The sequence below is a fragment of the Procambarus clarkii genome, chromosome 24 (assembly GCF_040958095.1).
Source record: "Procambarus clarkii isolate CNS0578487 chromosome 24, FALCON_Pclarkii_2.0, whole genome shotgun sequence".
Classification (NCBI taxonomy): Eukaryota; Metazoa; Arthropoda; class Malacostraca; order Decapoda; family Cambaridae; genus Procambarus; species Procambarus clarkii.
The window spans coordinates 21,745,456-21,766,083 of NC_091173.1; the positions used below are offsets into that span (position 1 = coordinate 21,745,456).

At 38.8% G+C, this 20,628-nt stretch overlaps 1 protein-coding gene across 1 annotated transcript; it reads left to right on the forward strand.

Moving 5' to 3' along the window:
• Positions 1 to 18,915: 18,915 nt before the first annotated feature.
• Positions 18,916 to 19,275, forward strand: LOC123761566 (uncharacterized). Its single transcript, XM_045747582.1, has one exon. The coding sequence runs from the start codon at positions 18,916 to 18,918 to the stop codon at positions 19,273 to 19,275; it is 360 nt and encodes a 119-aa protein (XP_045603538.1).
• Positions 19,276 to 20,628: the final 1,353 nt, after the last annotated feature.

Sequence of the window (20,628 nt, forward strand, 5' to 3'; positions counted from 1 at the left end):
ATGTGTACGAGTGCCAAACTAAAACTAATATATATATATATATATATATATATATATATATATATATATATATATATATATATATATATATATATATATATATATATACATATATATATATATATATATATATATATACATATATATATATATATATATATATATATATATATACATATATATATATATATATATATATATATATATATATATATATATATATATATATATACATATATATATATATATATATATATATATATATATATATATATATATATATATATATAATATATAATGTGTGTGTGTTTAACTGCAGTTAAAAAGTTGTTCAAGTTTCTGTGGGTGGACCTCCAGCCAGGCTATACATTTAGCTACTACTTTTTGTATTGCCTTAATTTGCAGTCTCATGACGCCCAAGTAACGGATATACGCATTTATATAAGCACACTACGGGCTCACCATAGCCAGTGCTACTTGGAACTTTTGTTTCAAGTAGCTGAATCTAAAACAGCAACAACGCATTTATATATTCTGGGGATTTTAATTGTAGGTTCTTGCAAAGAAACAATTTTGGTTGGTACGTGATTTTATATCATAGGAAAATGTATTTCCTGAAAACTAAAGTACTTCGAGGTAATTTCAAATGGTGAAGATATTAATGTGAAAGATTATAACCTAATAAAAAATGCTTCGCACGCATACACAAACTTTAAACGAAAATGTACGGTAAAATAAATATTTCTGTTAACACTTAGTCATTAAACTGCAACAGAACTGTGAATAATATAAAATAAAAAAAGTGATTCAAAAAGATGCATGTGCAGGAAAATTGGAAATGACTTTTAAATTGTGTGAAAGCGTATTTAATAATATTTCACGAAAGCATGGAATTAAACGTAGATGTTCTGTAACAGTACACTAAAATAGCGACTGTACGTTTGTTTAAGCACAAGTATTGATCTACATATATACAATTTATATATAGATGATCTAATTAAAAGTTTGATCACTTTTCTTTCTTTTGCACAACAAAATTTGACAACTCTGGCAAGTTCTCCTGTTAGTACTTTATATTCCACGCGTTATTATTATTATTTTTACGAATTTGATTGTGAATAGTGTCATATGTTCATAAATTTTCAGCATATAGAATTGATGGTAAGTATGCCGATTTTTTTTACATCCATCCTGTTCAGGATCAACTAATTTTATCAAGCTTGGGGAAGAAAAGTAAGAAATAGTTGTCATTACTATATTCTTGTCTCATTTCTCAATGAAAACTGTTGTGCTTCCTATACTGTATTCATGCGTCATGTATCGTTCAAGCAAAAGGCGGTATTTGCTTCACTGACATACGACATACGACGTTGTATGTCAGTGAAGCATGTGGTGGCACTTCCTCCACTGTATTTTTGCGTGGGTTGCTAGTGAAGTATATTGTGGTACTTGCTTCAATGTTCTCTGCACCATGTGATAGACAAGTAATTTTGTACTTCACTGTACATTTATATTATGCAACAGTGAAGCTATTTCCAGATAACACTGTCACCAATTTTGTTTCATGTGACAGTGAAGCAAGTGATTATATCTCCTCCACTGTGTTCTTGCCCCAGATGACTGTCAATCAAGAAAATTGAAGTGAGAGAAACCTCTGACTTTCGTCTTGCATCACGTGCACGCTAAGCTGGAGCACAGGAACAAGTAAAACTCACAATGGGAATTATTGCAAAATTGGGAAATCAAACTCCTTGTCTCAGATACAAAGAATTTTGATATTTTTGTTCCGCGCGAGTTGCCCAACTTTCATTAATATCCACTAACATATCGTGCAGCGGTTCGCCTGCAGTTCAGCGACTAGAAACTAACAATTACAAGTAATAAAATAAAATAAATCATGGTGGATGCAGGTTTTGGTCTTTTTAAACTTTGTCTTGTATTATTCATTTAAAACTTAATGAAATCAGGAAGTATGTGGGAACATTGGTCACACGGGCTGCTGATAGATGCTTGAGATAATTATTACAATAATTTAATATAATAATATACATAGATGATACACTAGCCTAAATTAATAAACATGACCCTCTTTAACCGTATGTCTTCAGTCGATGAAAAAGCAGAATATTTTTTTGTTGTATTTTGTTTGATGTGTTTATTACCATATCAAGCAATTATAAAATATTGATATATTTAGTTACATAAATTACTACATTCAGTGTTATTGCAAATAATTAGTTATATAATTACTTTGTATATTTCTTTATCCGACACATTCTAAATTATATTTGTCAAAATTTTCGAGATTATTTTATAAGTGAAATAGATGTTCAGTTATTTAGAATGATACAAATCACCCTTTCCTGGTATAAATTGTATTATCTCATCAATTCTGACTTGAAGTTAAGCATTTTTAAAATAGCGTCAAAGAATCCTCATTTAAGTTTATGTAAGTTGGCGATTACCGCGTAAATATAACCGGGTAAATTGGGTATTTGCTGCGTAAATATAACAATAATCACAGAGGTCAAAGTCCATAAGAGCGTCACATTTTGTGCCCAAACAAGGAAGTGTAGCCTATGTGCCTCATTTACGTGATGCACCACACACCTGCTTCTTGTATCAGTTACCAGTTGTGTGGGGGCCAGTTTTCATCCTAACGTGTAACAGTAAAAAGTAGAAACTAGAAAGGACTAGATTGGTCTTGAAGTCCTTAGGCTAATAGCCACTGCTTCCCTAGTTCCCTCTGCATCCTTTGTAGCTGATGTTCGAAGTGTCCTTGTTTTTTAGTCATGGTCGTAGGTTTTCCTTCCTGTTTAGTTTTTTGTATTTAAATTCAATCCATGTTTAATTGTGAAAACGTTTTGTAGACATCAATGAAAATAAAATATAGTAGTTGATTCTCATTATACATTTAGGTGCTTTAAAATAGGGATTTTTTTTATAGGAGAGAGACATAGTTTAGAACTTAACAGCTTGGATATTAACTTGATACTAAGTACTGGGCTGTCTTAACACGGCATTCGTGTATTTTGACGTTCTAAGCTCTTATTGTTATTGATAATGAGTGAATTTGACTTATTAATTCACATCATAGCAGTAGTGAAGAACGTATATTTATGAAAACTGGTACAGCAGTAGGCACCCGTTGTTGCTTCTGAATAACTGGTGTATATCTCACTTTATGTAATTTGATGTTCCTTGTGTAAAGGGATAACACATTAAATAGTTTAGATAATGATCACAACGTTTAATTTTCATACTTAAAAGTACCTAAAAATAAAATCAGAATTCTCATGTTTTGTTATTTTTAGAACGGGACAATAAAAATAGATTAACCCACCACAGAAAAAACCTAATGGTATTGCCATCAACTACATGGTACATAGTTTCCTTTTCGACCAGTAACGCTGCATGATTCGCCGGCTGGCCGCCAGAAGGGGCGATATTATCACTATATAGTCCTCAGTTGACAAGCAAGGCTGTGGTTGAGTGCCGGTTCCGTTCATTGTGTGGGCTGGGTACGGTTGCTCCAGGATAGGGTCGCCGTTGCCTACATTGAAGCGGACTTCGTCAGATGGACTCGAGTTTTCTACACCTGTGGATCATACGGCAGTTTGAATTGAGCTTGTGGAAGTGCTCAGTGTCCAATTGATGGGAGAGCAGATCGTTGAAGATCGCCGTGTAGTGGTTAAATATTGCCGCCAAGAGGTGTTTCCAGATGTTTCTCGAGCGGTGTGAGTGTTGTCCTTTCCCCCGTGCCTGATGATAAGGGCACCGTACAGGTAGTCAACTGAGTGTGACGTTGACATGTGTGGCGGTACATGGTGCCCCTTTTGAATTGACAGATGGGCTTTTGACCCGGCTATTTGGGCAGTTTGGGAAGGTCTTGAGCGTTCGGTGGAATTAGTTATATGCTGGCTATTGTAAGGCAATGCTTGCTGGGACCAGGACTCTGACAATGTCCCTGGTGCGGAATATACCGTCGTCGATTTCCCTGTTGGGGGGGAGGGGGGGGGGGAGTTACTCTCCGATGTCAATATGCTGGCCAGCCGATACGTGTTATAGATGTTGACTGACGAATCACAAACTGAAGAAAAAAGAAATAAATAACTGTAGAATGTATTACATTCTGCATGTATTACAATATATTCTCCAGCTATTTCTTTTTCTTCACCTCGAACGAAGATGACCTTTATAGAATTCCTCTTCCAACTAAACCAAAATGCTAGAACTCTAGTCAGAGGAATAGAAGCCCTAAACAAGAAAATCAATACAGAATATGCAGTCATATTCAATGAAACACACACACACATTATATATATATATATATATATATATATATATATATATATATATATATATATATATATATATATATATATATATATATATATAGGAATATAATTGTGTTATACTGTTACTGAAGAATTTAAATACATTTGACTTTTATTTATATATGTCATTTTCTTTATCCGTTTTAATGTTTGTATCTACACGATTGCATTCTGGTATATCCATTTTCTACATGGGACTGTAACCCTAGACCATTTTCCCATGCTGACCGATATACGAGCTTTGCTGTACCAGATAGGTAACAATTTATGGGAGGCCTGTGTCCAGGGAGTTGTTCCCACATTAAAATTATGTCTTTACTAATTTACTTGTAACATATCTTGAAATAATTGTAAATGTCTTCCTAGGTAAAGTGTGAACGTAAGTGTTGCCATGTCAAGTCTGTACTGCTCTGTGCTAATGCTCTGCTTGTGTTGACCAACATGCCTTCACGTTTTGAGATAAGTGGTCATCCTTGAGCTTAAGGGCCAATGTAATTATAATTTTATTAAGAGAAGTGTTAATAAAAGTGATTAATTATGGAAAATCAAGTGGAATTGTTGCTGTCAGAGCCAAACTTTGAAGGGATTAAGAGCCTGACACAGTATGCCTTGATTTATACGGCAGGTAAATTAGATTTAATGGCAAATAAAAGAATGGTTAAAGCCTAGTTAGTGAAAGTGGTAGTTGCCCACTTAGTGGAAGATGGTGAACTGGAAGATGACATTCTTGACGAATTAGCTGAAGGGTAATATATATATATATATATATATATATATATATATATATATTTTATTAAATATGACCGAAAAAGTAAGATTAATAATTCTAACACGAATTTTCTCAATCTTTCGTACATTATGCTTCACTGTTGGAGGTAAATCAAAAATCACTTCTCCAAAATTCATTTTTATTTCTAGTCTGACGCGACACGGGCGCGTTTCGTAAAACTTATTACATTTTCAAAGACTTCACAAATACACAACTGATTAGAACTTACATTTCCCTGATTTTATATCTACTTTTGAGTGAGGTGGGAAGGGTGATGTGGCATTACATTTGAGTGAGGTGGGAAGGATGATGTGGCATTAGAGGATATTAATAGGGTATTAAAAGTATCAACACAAGACAGAACACGAAACAATGGATATTGAATAGAAGTGTTTGTAGAAAGCCTATTGGTCCATATTTCTTGATGCTTCTATATTGGAGCGGAGTCTTGAGGTGGGTAGAATATAGTTGTGCAATAATTGGCTGTTGATTGCTGGTGTTGACTTCTTGATGTGTAGTGCCTCGCAAACGTCAAGCCGCCTGCTATCGCTGTATCTATCGATGATTTCTGTGTTGTTTACTAGGATTTCTCTGGCGATGGTTTGGTTATGGGAAGAGATTATATGTTCCTTAATGGAGCCCTGTTGTTTATGCATCGTTAAACGCCTAGAAAGAGATGTTGTTGTCTTGCCTATATACTGGGTTTTTTGGAGCTTACAGTCCCCAAGTGGGCATTTGAAGGCATAGACGACGTTAGTCTCTTTTAAAGCGTTCTGTTTCGTGTCTGGAGAGTTTCTCATGAGTAGGCTGGCCGTTTTTCTGGTTTTATAGTAAAAAACCAGAAAATTTTACTATAAAACCAGAAAAACGGCCAGCCTACTCATGAGAAACTCTCCAGACACGAAACAGAACGCTTTAAAAGAGACTAACGTCGTCTATGCCTTCAAATGCCCACTTGGGGACTGTAAGCTCCAAAAAAACCCAGTATATAGGCAAGACAACAACATCTCTTTCTAGGCGTTTAACGATGCATAAACAACAGGGCTCCATTAAGGAACATATAATCTCTTCCCATAACCAAACCATCGCCAGAGAAATCCTAGTAAACAACACAGAAATCATCGATAGATACAGCGATAGCAGGCGGCTTGACGTTTGCGAGGCACTACACATCAAGAAGTCAACACCAGCAATCAACAGCCAATTATTGCACAACTATATTCTACCCACCTCAAGACTCCGCTCCAATATAGAAGCATCAAGAAATATGGACCAATAGGCTTTCTACAAACACTTCTATTCAATATCCATTGTTTCGTGTTCTGTCTTGTGTTGATACTTTTAATACCCTATTAATATCCTCTAATGCCACATCATCCTTCCCACCTCACTCAAATGTAATGCCACATCACCCTTCCCACCTCACTCAAAAGTAGATATAAAATCAGGGAAATGTAAGTTCTAATCAGTTGTGTATTTGTGAAGTCTTTGAAAATGTAATAAGTTTTACGAAACGCGCCCGTGTCGCGTCAGACTAGAAATAAAAATGAATTTTGGAGAAGTGATTTTTGATTTACCTCCAACAGTGAAGCATAATGTACGAAAGATTGAGAAAATTCGTGTTAGAATTATTAATCTTACTTTTTCGGTCATATTTAATAAAATATGTCTACAGGAAAGACTGCTACCAAACTATACTAATATATATATATATATATATATATGACTGGGAAAACAGGGGAGGTGGTAGGAGAAGCGAACATTCATACATCATAGATACAAATATTTTGAGAACAACTACACATTTTGTTTATAATTATACAAGAATATGACAGACATACGAGCTAAAAGTCTGATTATCTATTAAGATAAAAAGTTCCTCTGTTTATTAAAAATCAAATAACGGACAACAAGACCTCTACTTCTTTCTAATGGAAGATATGGACTAAAACTTTGCAGGTCTCTTTAAGCTAATTATAAAATTTTCATCAATACAAGAAGCTAAGAGAATAGTTGATTCATAATGAGTCCGTCCGTCACAACACAGTCCGTCTAACGACATTAAGGCCTGTTGTTGTTTTAGATATAGCTACTGAGAATGAAATGCCCATGTAGCACGGGCTATAGTGAGCCCGTAACATTAAGGACAAAGTAGAGAGTTGATCTAGGAGGGTTAAGGTGAGAGGGAGGTGAGTATGTTGTGTATAAAGATGTTATGATAGTGAAGCTGAGCGAAGCAAGAATGGGGAAGCAGGTGGAGTGGAGATGTTGAGTTAGTTAAGTATGACATTGGTACTTTACCCAACCTGTCCTCTTAAAAAGAACGCCCGTATGGCAGAATAAGGGGGACTTAAAACGCATGAACGCATACCACCAACCTAACCTAACCTAACCAATTTCCGCATAGAAAACGTAGATATTTCTGAGCCACTACTTTTCATAGTACCCATTATTTTTGTGTTGTTGCGGGGGGGGGGGGGGGCATAGCGTACAAAATTAGGCGTAATAATTGAAAAGATAGTTTGTTATGCCCTCCCCCTCCCTTTTTGTCACTCGTTCATTCTTTCCTCTTATCTTCTCCCTCCCTGATGCCACCTTACACCCACCTCTCTTCCCCTCCCTTCCCTTTGTTCCTCTCCCATCTCTGTTTTCTTCCACCTGCCATTCCTCCTTCCTTTTTTCCCCTCCCTCTTTTTCTTTCCTTCCTCCCTCTTTCCCTATCTCTGCGTCTTACCTCGTTTATGCATAATTTTATAATTTTCTGGTTATTAAGCAACAACAAGTATATTTCTGGTTTTCACCTCTTGACCTTGTAAGGTGAAAACACTTTCTCCTGTTTCTTTCTCCCAGTTCTTCCCTCTCACCGTCTTTCGCTGTTTTTCTCTCATTATGTAGCCTTCAGTCCAACCTTGATCGCTTCTTAAGTGCAACCAGCAACTCTTCACGTGTCCCGGGATGGAATACTTTTGTCTAATGTTTCAGGTTTAAATACCTAACAACCTAAATAAAAGAAAATATTTTAATACCTGGAATCTCGTGGTAAATGAGTTAAGGAATATCACCTTTAATTGCTTACTTTTATCATACAAATATTTTGTTAAGGAATTTTAGCTAGCTTTTAATTATCGTTATAATAATTACTATCACTATTACTATCCTTATCATTATCACATGCTATCGTTGTAACTAGCACTATTGCTGGCATTATCATTAACTCTATTACTATTATTATCTCTTATCACCATCGATATAATTTTCATATATTTTGTTTATATGTTGTAAATGACTTAATAAAATATATAGACAAGTGGTTTTCACGTCTATATTTTTTCATAGTCCATTTGAAAATTGTGAGGGGGGGGGGGGCGGATGGTCTCGACGAACCACTTAATAAACAAAAACATGTAATCAAGCAAAGTAAACAACATGCAACATTTACATATTTGATGATCAAAACAATTTGAACCATGATTATATATATATCGTATATTCAAGGTCATTTTCAAGAACACTTTGCGAATCCAAAGCTGCCGTGCCATCAGGAATGTGAGTCGGTGCTGCAGCTTCAGATAACCCAGAGATATGGGGGGTTGATTTTAAGGAATTATGCCTTACCATAAAACAATTTTTCCTGCTTCAATACGAGTAAATGTAGTAATATATAAAACAGTCAAGACACCGTAAGGGAAGAATTGACGCTAAGCTGGTGCGACCAACACAGCCCAAACCAGTTATGCTCCAAGAATGTGTAATGCAATTAATTAATAGTAATATTGAATATTTGTTGAAGTGTTGATTCCAGCACAATACCTTACACATTAGTCAGGTGTTGCGTCTGTGTGCAAAGGTCTTGTCAATAAATGTGAATGTTTGTGTATGAGTGTGAACTTTTACCAAATGTGGCATGATGGTAGAGTGCTTCATGAAGGAGGATTGAAGCCTTAAGTGGCTCGCAATCGGGCTCTAGAGCCTGTGAGAGGCTCTCAAAATCTCAACACACAAATTTCAAGGTCTGATAAAACCCCGGGTACCCGGGTCCAGGAGAGAGACTTAAAACCCATGGAATGCTTATTGTAGTGAAGATCGCATGCAGTGAGTCTGTTTTCTCTCTCTCTCTCTCTCTCTCTCTCTCTCTCTCTCTCTCTCTCTCTCTCTCTCTCTCTCTCTCTCTCTCTCTCTCTCTCTCTCTCTCTCTCTCTCTCTCTCCCCCCCTCTCCCTCTCCCTCCCCAGTTTCATCCTTTGTTCACTCACCTTTCCTCCATGATCTGCCGTCTCCAGCGTCGCTCTAGAGAAAGTCCATAATCACAGCTCCAGTCACTTTCCCCCGCCAAGAGACTTCATGCCAAGGAAAAAACACGTATTCCACAATTTGCTTCAAACGTGTAAAAACAATATTCGTTAAAGAATAATACTGGCGTAAATGAATTGCTTGAAAAGGCAATCATATTCTTATGCCTTTAAAATAGTTTTGTTTAGGCGAGTAGTTGTATGAAGGGCATTGCTTAAAAAAAATCCAGCCATATATATATATAGGGAAGGGAGTACCACCTCTAGCTGGAAGAAGGGGGACCCATAGCCTCGGAGGAAACAACGCATAACGCATTAGAGGGAATGTTTAGATCCCCTCCAATACAGTTTCTGTGTGCTTTTCTCCTACCACCCCCTTCCTTAAATATTTTTTGTGCTTTATTATGCATTTGATGGTTACAAGATATACATGGGTTGATACAAAAATAAATATATATAAGATATATATATAAGAATATATATATATATATATATATATATATATATATATATATATATATATATATATATATATATATATATATATATATATATATATATATATATAAAATATGGGACCGTAACATACATATATAATAAAGCAATAACAATCAATTTATTTCCATTAAGAATTCCCAGATTTCCAGTTTTCTCAGTCGCCCCTCAAAAAAAGAAAAAAAAATCCTGTGAGAACGGCTATCCCAATGGAATTTTCTGAAGTATCAAAACCAGTATGTACGTGTTTCCAGTTATGACAGCAAAAAATCTTCCCCCTTCCCCCTCCCGCTCTCTGGATCCATGCACACATCCTTGAGGCAACTTTGTTTTTATCCGGCAGACAAGGTCTAAGATAACCCGGTCAGGTGTTCTTGATGTACTTGCTATTTCCACGAAGACAAGTTTGCTATTGAATGTTGTTGTTATAGATTCAGCTACTCGGAACAAGTTCACAGTAGCACGGGCTATGGTGAGCCCGTAACTTGGCTGGCACAGGAGCGGGGCAAGTAGCACGGGATATGGTGAGCCGGTAGTGGACTTACCTGGCACAGGAGCGGGGCAAGTAGCACGGGATATGGTGAGCCGGTAGTGGACTTATCTGGCACAGGAGCGGTGCTGAATGTGTACTGTTGCTATGGAAGCTGACCGTCGTTATTGGATTGTTTGGTGGGATATTGGTAGATATAGGGGGGCGTTAGTTATGTTGGGTGATGGGTAGTTATCTAGTATGGTAAGATTGGTAGTTAAGGACGGGGGGGGTGGGGGTGTCTTCCTTAATTGTGTGTTGGGTCATTAGGAAGTTTGCGTAGGAATCAAAGTTCTCCGTTTTACTCTTAGTAAGTGTATATTAAATTGTCATGTTTTGTTACAACCGCAATGTGTTTAAGAAATCTTGGCATGAAATATTTGGTGAAGACCGTGACTCACCAGTCACTATCTCAGTTTGGTGATGGTGGAACACAGTGAACCACCACACACATCACCATCACCTCGTCCTTCACCTGGTGATGGTGCAGTCAGCCACTTCTCTCCAGTTGCCACAACGGACAGAAAATGGTATACTAAAATACTTAAACCTAACCGAGTGACCCACGCATAGAAAACGTGACTGGGAGCCGCCATGATTTATAGTTCAGTACATCATAATTTCTCCGTGGAGGATTTTCACGTCAAAATACAATGTATTGTGTTATTGGAGAGGACAGGTTGGATGGTGAGTCACAGTGCACCACACACAACACCATCCCCATTCTGGTGATAGTGACACGCAAGACACTGATCATGTCGCTTTCCGTTTCATGATGGTCACTTCAATATTTTCTTTGTAGGGATAGTCCAGCTCGGGCCCTAAGCCTCTGGCTGGCCCACAAAGTGTTACTCGTTCTTGTCTTACTTGGACGACGAGTATTTATGACTCGTACGTTGGCTTCAGTATGATCATGTCCGTTGTGTTTAATAACTTCTGCGCTGTTAAATCTCAGCGCAACGTGATAATCAGCTAATTACCGTCGTAATGTAGCAGTCGGTCATCCTGTCACCGTACATGCTGTACTCAGCCTACCAACCCTGCAAGAGTAGGTTCAACATACGAAATACGATGATTACACAAAATTTTTTTTAATGTTACATAGGTCCTATTTAGATAAGAAAAAATATGCTTTGCGTGCTAATATAATGAAAACATAATCGCTATAACATCATTAATAATGAAGTAGTGAAAGGGACTAGAATTGTTGTCAGGGATGAGCAAGTCATTATACTCATAAAAAATATGATCTTGGAATTCTCTATGCTGAATGCAGATACAGCAGAGGCGATTGTACTAGTCAACTAAATATCCATTTAAGTAGAGTACCTTGAGAAATTATTAGTATTATCATAGAAATTATTATTAAGCTTGATAAATATTAGTAGAAAATCTTATTAATAAGTTGTTGTTGTTTATCATATCCTGAGTGAGCGACTGAGTGACAGATTAAGTATATTTGTCATATTCATAGCCTAGTTAATCAGTTACCAGCGGGGCCCGAGGTGTGTTCTGGCCGGGCTCTGTCACATCCTCGTCCAGTATTCTAGACAGGTATTGTCGCGTTCCAGTCACGAACACCCGTATCCTACCTGGATATTTTATATTGATTAGGTGTATTGCTGTATCCTGGTGCGGTGTAGCAGTACCCTGGACAGGTATCCTCCATTCCTGGTCAGATATCTCACTATCCTGGCAGATACAATAGTAGCCTAGTACATATCTTAGCCAGGTATCGCCGCGTACTCTAGCCTAGTCCTGCCGTTGATTAGTGTGGCATCTGTTAACCGGGTCATGCAGTATCATGCCGTCCACCCCCTCTCTACTGCCCGCCAACCCCCTTCCCACCCCCGCAAGCACACCTCCAACCCTCCCCCAGCACCCACGTCTTTGTCGTCCTTGGGGTGGCAACCCAACTTCTTGTGAACTAATAAGTGTTTCCATGTCTTCCGTGCCGTTCTTTCTCTGCATTTCCTTTGAACTGTTATGCGCTTAACCTTCATTTCCATGTTTTGTCTAACTCGGGTTGTGAAGCGTTGACTGCTCCGCGCCGTAAAAGGACTCGCAGTTAGCCGGAGCAGCAGCGAGGATAAAGCAGGTTGACACCTGCTCGTTCCTAAACTGGCGAAGCCATCAGGTGAATGAGATAAGACATGTTAGATTTGCGTTTATTATGAAGTATATTATCCACTGTTATGACCTGGTGGGGAGCAGGTGTGGGTGCCCTGGAAACGCAAACCGAAACTGTCTCTATTTTCCGCTTGTTACAACTTGTAATAAAGTTGTTACATCTTGGCTTAACGTGTTTATGACGTATTAGAACGTTGTTACAACTTGCCATATTGGTTGTTATAACTGGTTAGGAAGTGTTAAAACTTGTTCGAACGTTGTACCAATGTCGTAGTTTCAGTGTGTGTTCGGCGGGTGGCGGGGCTTGGAGAGAGGCGCCACAGTTGTGCTCGGCTGTTTGGCCGTCACTCAGCGCGGACCCCAGTTGTTGTTGTTGTTGTTTTAGATTCAGCAACTCATTATGCCTGTTGAACGCCACTCACGGTAGGCAGCCTGGCTTCATGCTGGTTTAAATTGACGTGAGGAATTATTTGACGGGGTCGAGCTAGGTTACGGGAGAGCTGTGTGACGGTGCTAGGTGAATTGGGAACTAGGAGGATGAAGCTGGACTAGGTGAAGCTGGTCTACGTACAACTCAAGCAAAATGAGAGAGATAGAGAGAGTGAGTGTTATGTTAATGTTTATAGAACCTTAACTCTATGCTCATACGGAGGAAATACTCAGAACTCTTCATATAATGATAGTTGCCACAAATTATAATCTGCGGCTAATTTTACCAAGCATTATTATTTTTTTTTATTTCAAGATTAAGTCTGTGATTTTGAAAAACGTCTTGAATTAGCGAGTGCTAAGGTCAAAGCAATCTTGACCTGATATGTTCTGATTTTTAAAATTTTAAATTTTGCCTCGAGGGGCGAGTTTATTGGGCAGCGCCACTCACCCTGTGAGTGAACATATCGCCATAGCAGCATGTACAACACTCCCCAATAGGAAGAAAACCCGCTGGGTTGATCATTCTGTCACTTGTACCCAGACACAGTTGGGACTTGTTTAACTGTCTCAAGTGAACAACTTATCAAACAAGAAGATTAACATTTGTTAACCTTTAAAATCGTACATTATCTTGCGGGTGCAAAATGGGGAAATCTTTTAAGAACAGTATCAATATTTGACAAATAGTGTTTTCCTGGCTCAAACAATGTGGGGTTTATTATTCTACACATATTTCTAATGACTCTTAGATGTCCACATTTTCTTAGGTAATGGTCCATAAGTATGTTAAATAGTGGGGCTTAAGACTCTTCCTTGGGGGGGGGGGGGGAAGGGGTCCCGAGTTCCATACTCACTGTTCTGGAGACTGCTCCGTTGAAGCAGACCTCGGCTTTCCTCCCTGTGAGGTAGTCTTCAACCCATTTCATGAGTCTTCCCTTGACACCCATGCATGTAATCTCGTCCAGGATCGCAATCCCTTGTGCATTGTCAAAAGCTCCTTTGATGTCAACAAATACAGAGTACCTAGCCGTGTCATTAGCCAAGTAATTAACTATACAGTTTGCTATGCTCCGTCCTTTAACAAATCCATTGACCCCCATCCCCTAGCCTGCCTATTTTGTGCAACAATCGGTTTAGGATAATCCTTTTAAGCATCTTGCAAGTGCATGACGTGAGACTGATAGGTCTGTAATTGCCAGGGTCATTCGGCTTCGGTATGGGAACAATTATTGTGTTTCCATTGTGTGGGCAACACTCCACTTAGGAATGATTTGTTAAACTTAGCAATGACTTGTTAAACAGGTGGAGTAATGGATTCCCAGACACTTCACAAAGTGCATTGAGTATGTCGTAGGTGACGCCATCTTCACCAGGTGCTGTACTTTTACCTTTTTTCATAGCCCCCCTTACTTCCTGGGCTGTGATTGGTTTCCCAAACTCGTCATCACTAGACAGTGCTCTTGTTATCCTGATTCTTCTGTCATCATGTCGCAGGAGCTGTTCCCTGCTTACTTCTGCAGGGAGGGAGGAGGAGGATGCTGCATCACTCCACTTGTGAATTAGTTCCTCAGCGTTACCCTGGGGGTCTTTGTGAGCCGCTGGCCGGGTTCTGCCCCCTTAGCTATCTGAATTTTTGCCCATACTTGTCTTGCAGATGTTTTTCTTCCAATAGTGCCAGAAAAGTCAAGCCATTGTCTTTCCCGCTCTTTAATCTTCTCTCTTCCCCGGCTACTTGACTCACAGTTTTAAACAAATCTTGGTTACTTTCAGTGGGATGTCTCCGGTACTCTCTACTCATGTCTCTTACATTTGAGTTAAGCATCTTTATGTAATCGTTCTGTAATCTTTATGTAATCATGGTACTGTGAACACAGGCTATGGTTGGTACTGTGAACACAGGCTATGGTTGGTACTGTGAACACAAGCTATGGTTGGTACTGTGAACACAGGCTATGGTTGGTACTGTGAACACAGGCTTTGGTTGGTACTGTGAACACAGGCTATGGTTGGTACTGTGAACACAGGCTATGGTTGGTACTGTGAACACAAGCTATGGTTGGTACTGTGAACACAGGCTATGGTTGGTACTGTGAACACAAGCTATGGTTGGCGTGTCCTGTTCAGTTCTCGGACTTTTTACAAACACATGAAGTTTTTTTTTCGGTTGCCTCTTCGTCCTTACACTAACTTTATTTTCCTGTTTTCCAAGACCAACCAGTTTTTGTTCTCGTGTCAATGTGCACGATTCCCCCTTGGTAAGATTGCATATAATTTTGTCGTGAGGTTTACAACATGTTGCAAATCTATAAGATCTTGTAAAAAAAATGGTGTATTTTGGTTTATGCAATAGTGCCAATAAGATTGTTTTTTACTTTTGTGCTTTTTTCGTATGGAATCATATTCTGTTGAGTTTGTTAGCTACTGTTTTGTGGAGGTTAATGAGAACCTAATTCAGCCTTCACACACATACAATACTACGAGAGGGAGAGGATGTGTGTGTTTGTGTACTCACATAGTTATACACACCTAGATGTCCTTGTAGTGTTGAACGTCAGCTCTTAGACTCTGCCTTATGAACCATTAGTAGTTGAAATGCAGTAACTCTGGTCACTAGTTTTTCATATATTTACTTATAGCGTTTGTATTAAGTTAATTTCAACCACTCCTTGAGCTTACTATTTATATTCATTTACAACGCTTATATTGAATAAACCTTTTCTGATATTTGTTTCACTTGTGTGTTTATATTTTCATCTGTGTTCCATAGTTCAACTGTTTCTCACTCCGAACATCGTTTCCCTGCGTTGACAATGCCCATTAAAATCTTTCATGTCGTTACCATGTCCTGACGTTTCCTTCTTTCCTCTATTGTGGTGAGGTCTAATTCTTCCCCCAGTCTTTCCTCGTAGCTCAGTCACTTCTGTTCAGGTACAGGTGTTGTTGCTATGGAATGGAATAGACAAATTTGTTGCACAACTCAATGCACAATTTTTAATGTAAATATGATAATAAAAAATGTATTGATTTAAAATACAAATAGTTTGAAAATCAGGGGTTGTGAGGAGGGGGGGGGGGGGGATGGCAGTAGCTCTCTCTGGTCACTACAAGCACATCTAGGTGAGTACATAACTACACAAACTAAATCTTGTGTATCTTTGACAAGATCTGACAAAAGATCTTGTCAAAAATAACATTAGAAAAATACAATTTAGAAAAAAATACGTACAAATCAGCTCAAGAGAAGGGAAGGGAACTGTCAAGGGGGAAAGCGCCAAGCCATTAGACTATATAACACTGGGATCAGGATAAGGATTTGGGATGGGACGGGGGAAAAAAGGAATGGTGCCCAACCACTTCGCCGGTCGGGAATTGAACGCAGACCTGCAACACGCTAAGTAACCGTGTAATTTATATAATTAATTCCTTTTTAGAAAGAACCGACTGGAGGATCATCTCCGCTTGTTGAACTGGTTGGGCAGAGGCTGCCGACACGTCCAGCACTGTCTCGCCGCTCCCATACTGGGAGGGAAGTCCGTCATTTTTCTGAGGCTCCTCATTAAGTAGTCACCTGCAATAAAACACAACGGAGTTTTTGTCATGTAATTGAGGTAAAGAATGGAGGCAAGTGGCGGGGAGGAGTGATGGTGGTAAGATAATGTTGGCCTCGTGCTGAGAGCTGCGGGTAACATGTCTGCCACATTTACCAACGGTATGTACATACCTCTTCTGATTGCAAATTGCATCCATGGTAACATTAATATATATATATATATATATATATATATATATATATATATATATATATATTTATATATTTATATATATATATATATATATATATATATATATATTTATATATATATATATATATATATATATATATATATATATATATATATATATATATATATATATATATATATATATATATTATTAAATATGACCGAAAAAGTAAGATTAATAATTCTAACACGAATTTTCTCAATCTTTCGTACATTACGCTTCACTGTTGGAGGTAAATAAAAAATCACTTCTCCAAAATTCATTTTTATTTCTAGTCTGACGCGACACGGGCGCGTTTCGTAAAACTTATTACATTTTCAAAGACTTCACAATTACACAACTGATTAGAACTTACGTATCTCTGCTATTATATCTACATTTGAGTGAGGTGGGAGGGATGATGTGGCATATCGTGACGTGGCATCAACACAAGACAGAACATGAGGGGATATTAATAGGGTATTAAAAGTATCAACACAAGACAGAACAGAAACAATGGGTATTGAATAGAAGTGTTTGTAGAAAGCCTATTGGTCCATATTTCTTGATGCTTCTATATTGGAGCGGAGTCTTGAGGTGGGTAGAATATAGTTGTGCAATAATTGGCTGTTGATTGCTGGTGTTGACTTCTTGATGTGTAGTGCCTCGCAAACGTCAAGCCGCCTGCTATCGCTGTATCTATCGATGATTTCTGTGTTGTTTACTAGGATTTCTCTGGCGATGGTTTGGTTATGGGAAGAGATTATATGTTCCTTAATGGAGCCCTGTTGCTTATGCATCGTTAAACGCCTGGAAAGAGATGTTGTTGTCTTGCCTATATACTGGTTTTTTTTTTTTTATATATGACTGACGGAGAGTGACTCTTTCACTCTCCGTGTGAAAAAGACCACTACAGAACTATTAAGCTTTTGAAGCAATCATTTCAACGAACTGCTTATACGTAGTATACATATTCTTAATAACAGTTATACAAGTGGTACCCTTCAGTTTCATCTTGCTCTTCTGAGACCCCCACTTGAGTTATGAGGTACAGTTTGGGGACTGTACCGTAGAATAGATGTACATATTCCTGATATTATACATGTACATATTCTTGATATTATACATGTACATATTCTTGATATTATACATGTACATATTCTTGATATTATACATGTACATATATATCACAAAGAGAAATATAACTAAGTTAATCACACGAACTATTAACCACTATGAAGACAGACTAAGAAAACTAATTTACTCACAATAAAGGTGTTGAGTAAGATGGGGACATGACTTAATTGTATAAACGGATGACTGGAGTAGATGAAGGGCAAGATTAATACGGTCCTGAAAATATCAATCCACATTGGGCACGAAACAGTGTATGAAAAGTTGGATGTGTCAAGATATATACATATAAATAGGCAAATACTGATTAAAAAATAGGATTGTTTGTCCACTGAACTTCTTCAAGGTTTCAGTTGCGATTATATGTATGAGTTGGAGGGTTGGATGGCAGCTGCCTAATAATGGTTTAAATTCAGAAATGTTATAAATGTTTGTAAATCTGTAGTTAAGTAAATAATGTTGTTTAATTTTGTGTAAACTGTCGAGCTGCGACTCCCTTATTCTAATGTCCTTAAGTAAATTGTGTGACAGAGAGCAAATAGTGCTAAGTTTGTCAAGTTTTAGACCTAGTATGGATGACATATCTTGATCTTTGTAATTATTTTATTTAAACTGGAAAGTATCTTCCTGGTGAACGGGAAAGGTTGGTGTGTCAGCAGACGTGACACCCTCGTGCATGACAAGTCAGCATGTCAGGTGGAGATGACAGGTGAACCTAACTAGATTTTCACTTCAGTTTTGTAAGCCTTCATTTAGCTTACTCAAAACACCATAGACAATAGTTGCTGTGTTGTATATTGTGAAATAATAGAAATAACTTTATTACCATTAAAATTATTATTTCTGTCGCTTATTCCAAAAGCGACAGAAATAAGTGGTAGACTTTCCAGCAGGGAGGTGAAGGGTGAGCTGGTTAGTGGCGCTGTGGTAGTTATAGAGGTCAGCCACACGTCTTACCCCGTCACCCTACGCCCCCAACCACCGGCCTCATCCACCAACACCCTACGGCCCCAACCACCGGCCTCATCCACGTCACCCTATGCCCTCAACCACCAGCCTCATCCACGTCACCCTAAGCCCTCAACCACCGGCCTCATCCACGTCACCCTACGCCCCCAACCACCAGCCTCATCCACGTCACCCTACGCCCTCAACCACCGGCCTCATCCACGTCACCCTACGCCCCCAACCACCGGCCTCATCCACGTCACCCTACGCCCTCAACTACCGGCCTCATCCACGTCACCCTACGCCCTCAACCACCAGCCTCATCCACGTCACCCTACGCCCCCAACCACCAGCCTCATCCACGTCACCCTACGCCCCCAACCACCGGCCTCATCCACGTCACCCTACGCCCCCAAACACCAGCCTCATCCACGTCCCCAACCACGTGTGAATGTATATACACATGTCATTATATTATACCGATTATACCATTGACATAGTGTTATCATATACTGACACAGTGTTCACTTAGTTGCCTAACCAAATAAAAGCTACAAAGGTTAGTCCCATGGTAGTCAGATATATATATATATATAGATGTCGTGGGCCTGGAAGTGGGTCAGGTATTGTAAGTCTCTTGGCCACTTGGAAAGGTCGTTCGGGCAAGAATGGGTCTGGGAGAACCTGTGTCTGTTCTCGCCTGTGTTTATACTTGCTGGTCAAACTCCAGCTCCTGAGACTCACCCTTCAGCCACCGGTCGCCCGTTGTAATGACTCGACTCTCTTGATTATTATACTCTTGAAAGTGGCGTTAGCCTCAACCGTCTCCCGTTTTTGTTTATATTAGTCTTGCTTACTGCTTTTACAACGATGATGGTGTTTCTTATTTCCCAGTGGCTTAGCTGAGATACCTGTGTGTGTACTCACCTAGTTGTACTCACCTAGTTGTGCTTGCAGGATCGAGCATTGACTCTTGGATCCCGCCTTTCCAGCCATCGGTTGTTTACAGCAATGACTCCTGTCCCATTTCTCTATCATACCTAGTTTTAAAAGTATGAATAGTATTTGCTTCCACAACCTGTTCCCCAAGTGCATTCCATTTTTCCACTACTCTCACGCTAAAAGAAAACTTCCTAACATCTCTGTGACTCATCTGAGTTTCCAGTTTCCACCCATGTCCCCTCGTTCTGTTATTATTACGTGTGAACATTTCATCTATTTCCACTTTGTCAATTCCTCTGAGTATTTTATATGTCCCTATCATATCTCCTCTCCCTTCTTTTCTCTCTCTCTCCTGTGTGTGTGTGTTTATCAATTATCAGTCGTTACCTGTCAGTGTGTACGGGGGAGTGAGGTCTAGATCCTTATGTTCCACCTACTATAGCCTCCTTTGGGCCTGCAGGATCGAGCTTTAGCTCTTGGTCCGCGTGTTTCGATGTGTGTTGTATAGGGTTTGTGGGTGTCGTTGGTGGGTTACTTGGGTGTCGTCGGCGCTGATGGGTGTAGGCGCGGGTGGATGGTTATAGGTAGGAGAGTTTTTTATTATTATTATTTTCTACCACAGACGTGGCCACACATTCACAATGCTAACCAGTATATATACATTTTTTCTGTCCTCCATGTTAGGAGAGTGGAAGGCAATATGATTCTTGTTTATCTTCTTATTTTACACCTTGTTTTGTTCGTATCAGCCCTTCTCTCCCATTGGTTAGTGACGAAGGGTTGACAAGCCCTTCAGTAGTTACTGGTAGCTGCAGCAAGTACATTAAGACTTTGATATGAGTAAAGTTTGCGGTATAGGCAA

Bases quoted from the DNA above. Each gene is read 5' to 3' on its own strand.
- LOC123761566 (XM_045747582.1), top strand. From the start codon at position 18,916: ATGCCCTCAACCACCAGCCTCATCCACGTCACCCTAAGCCCTCAACCA.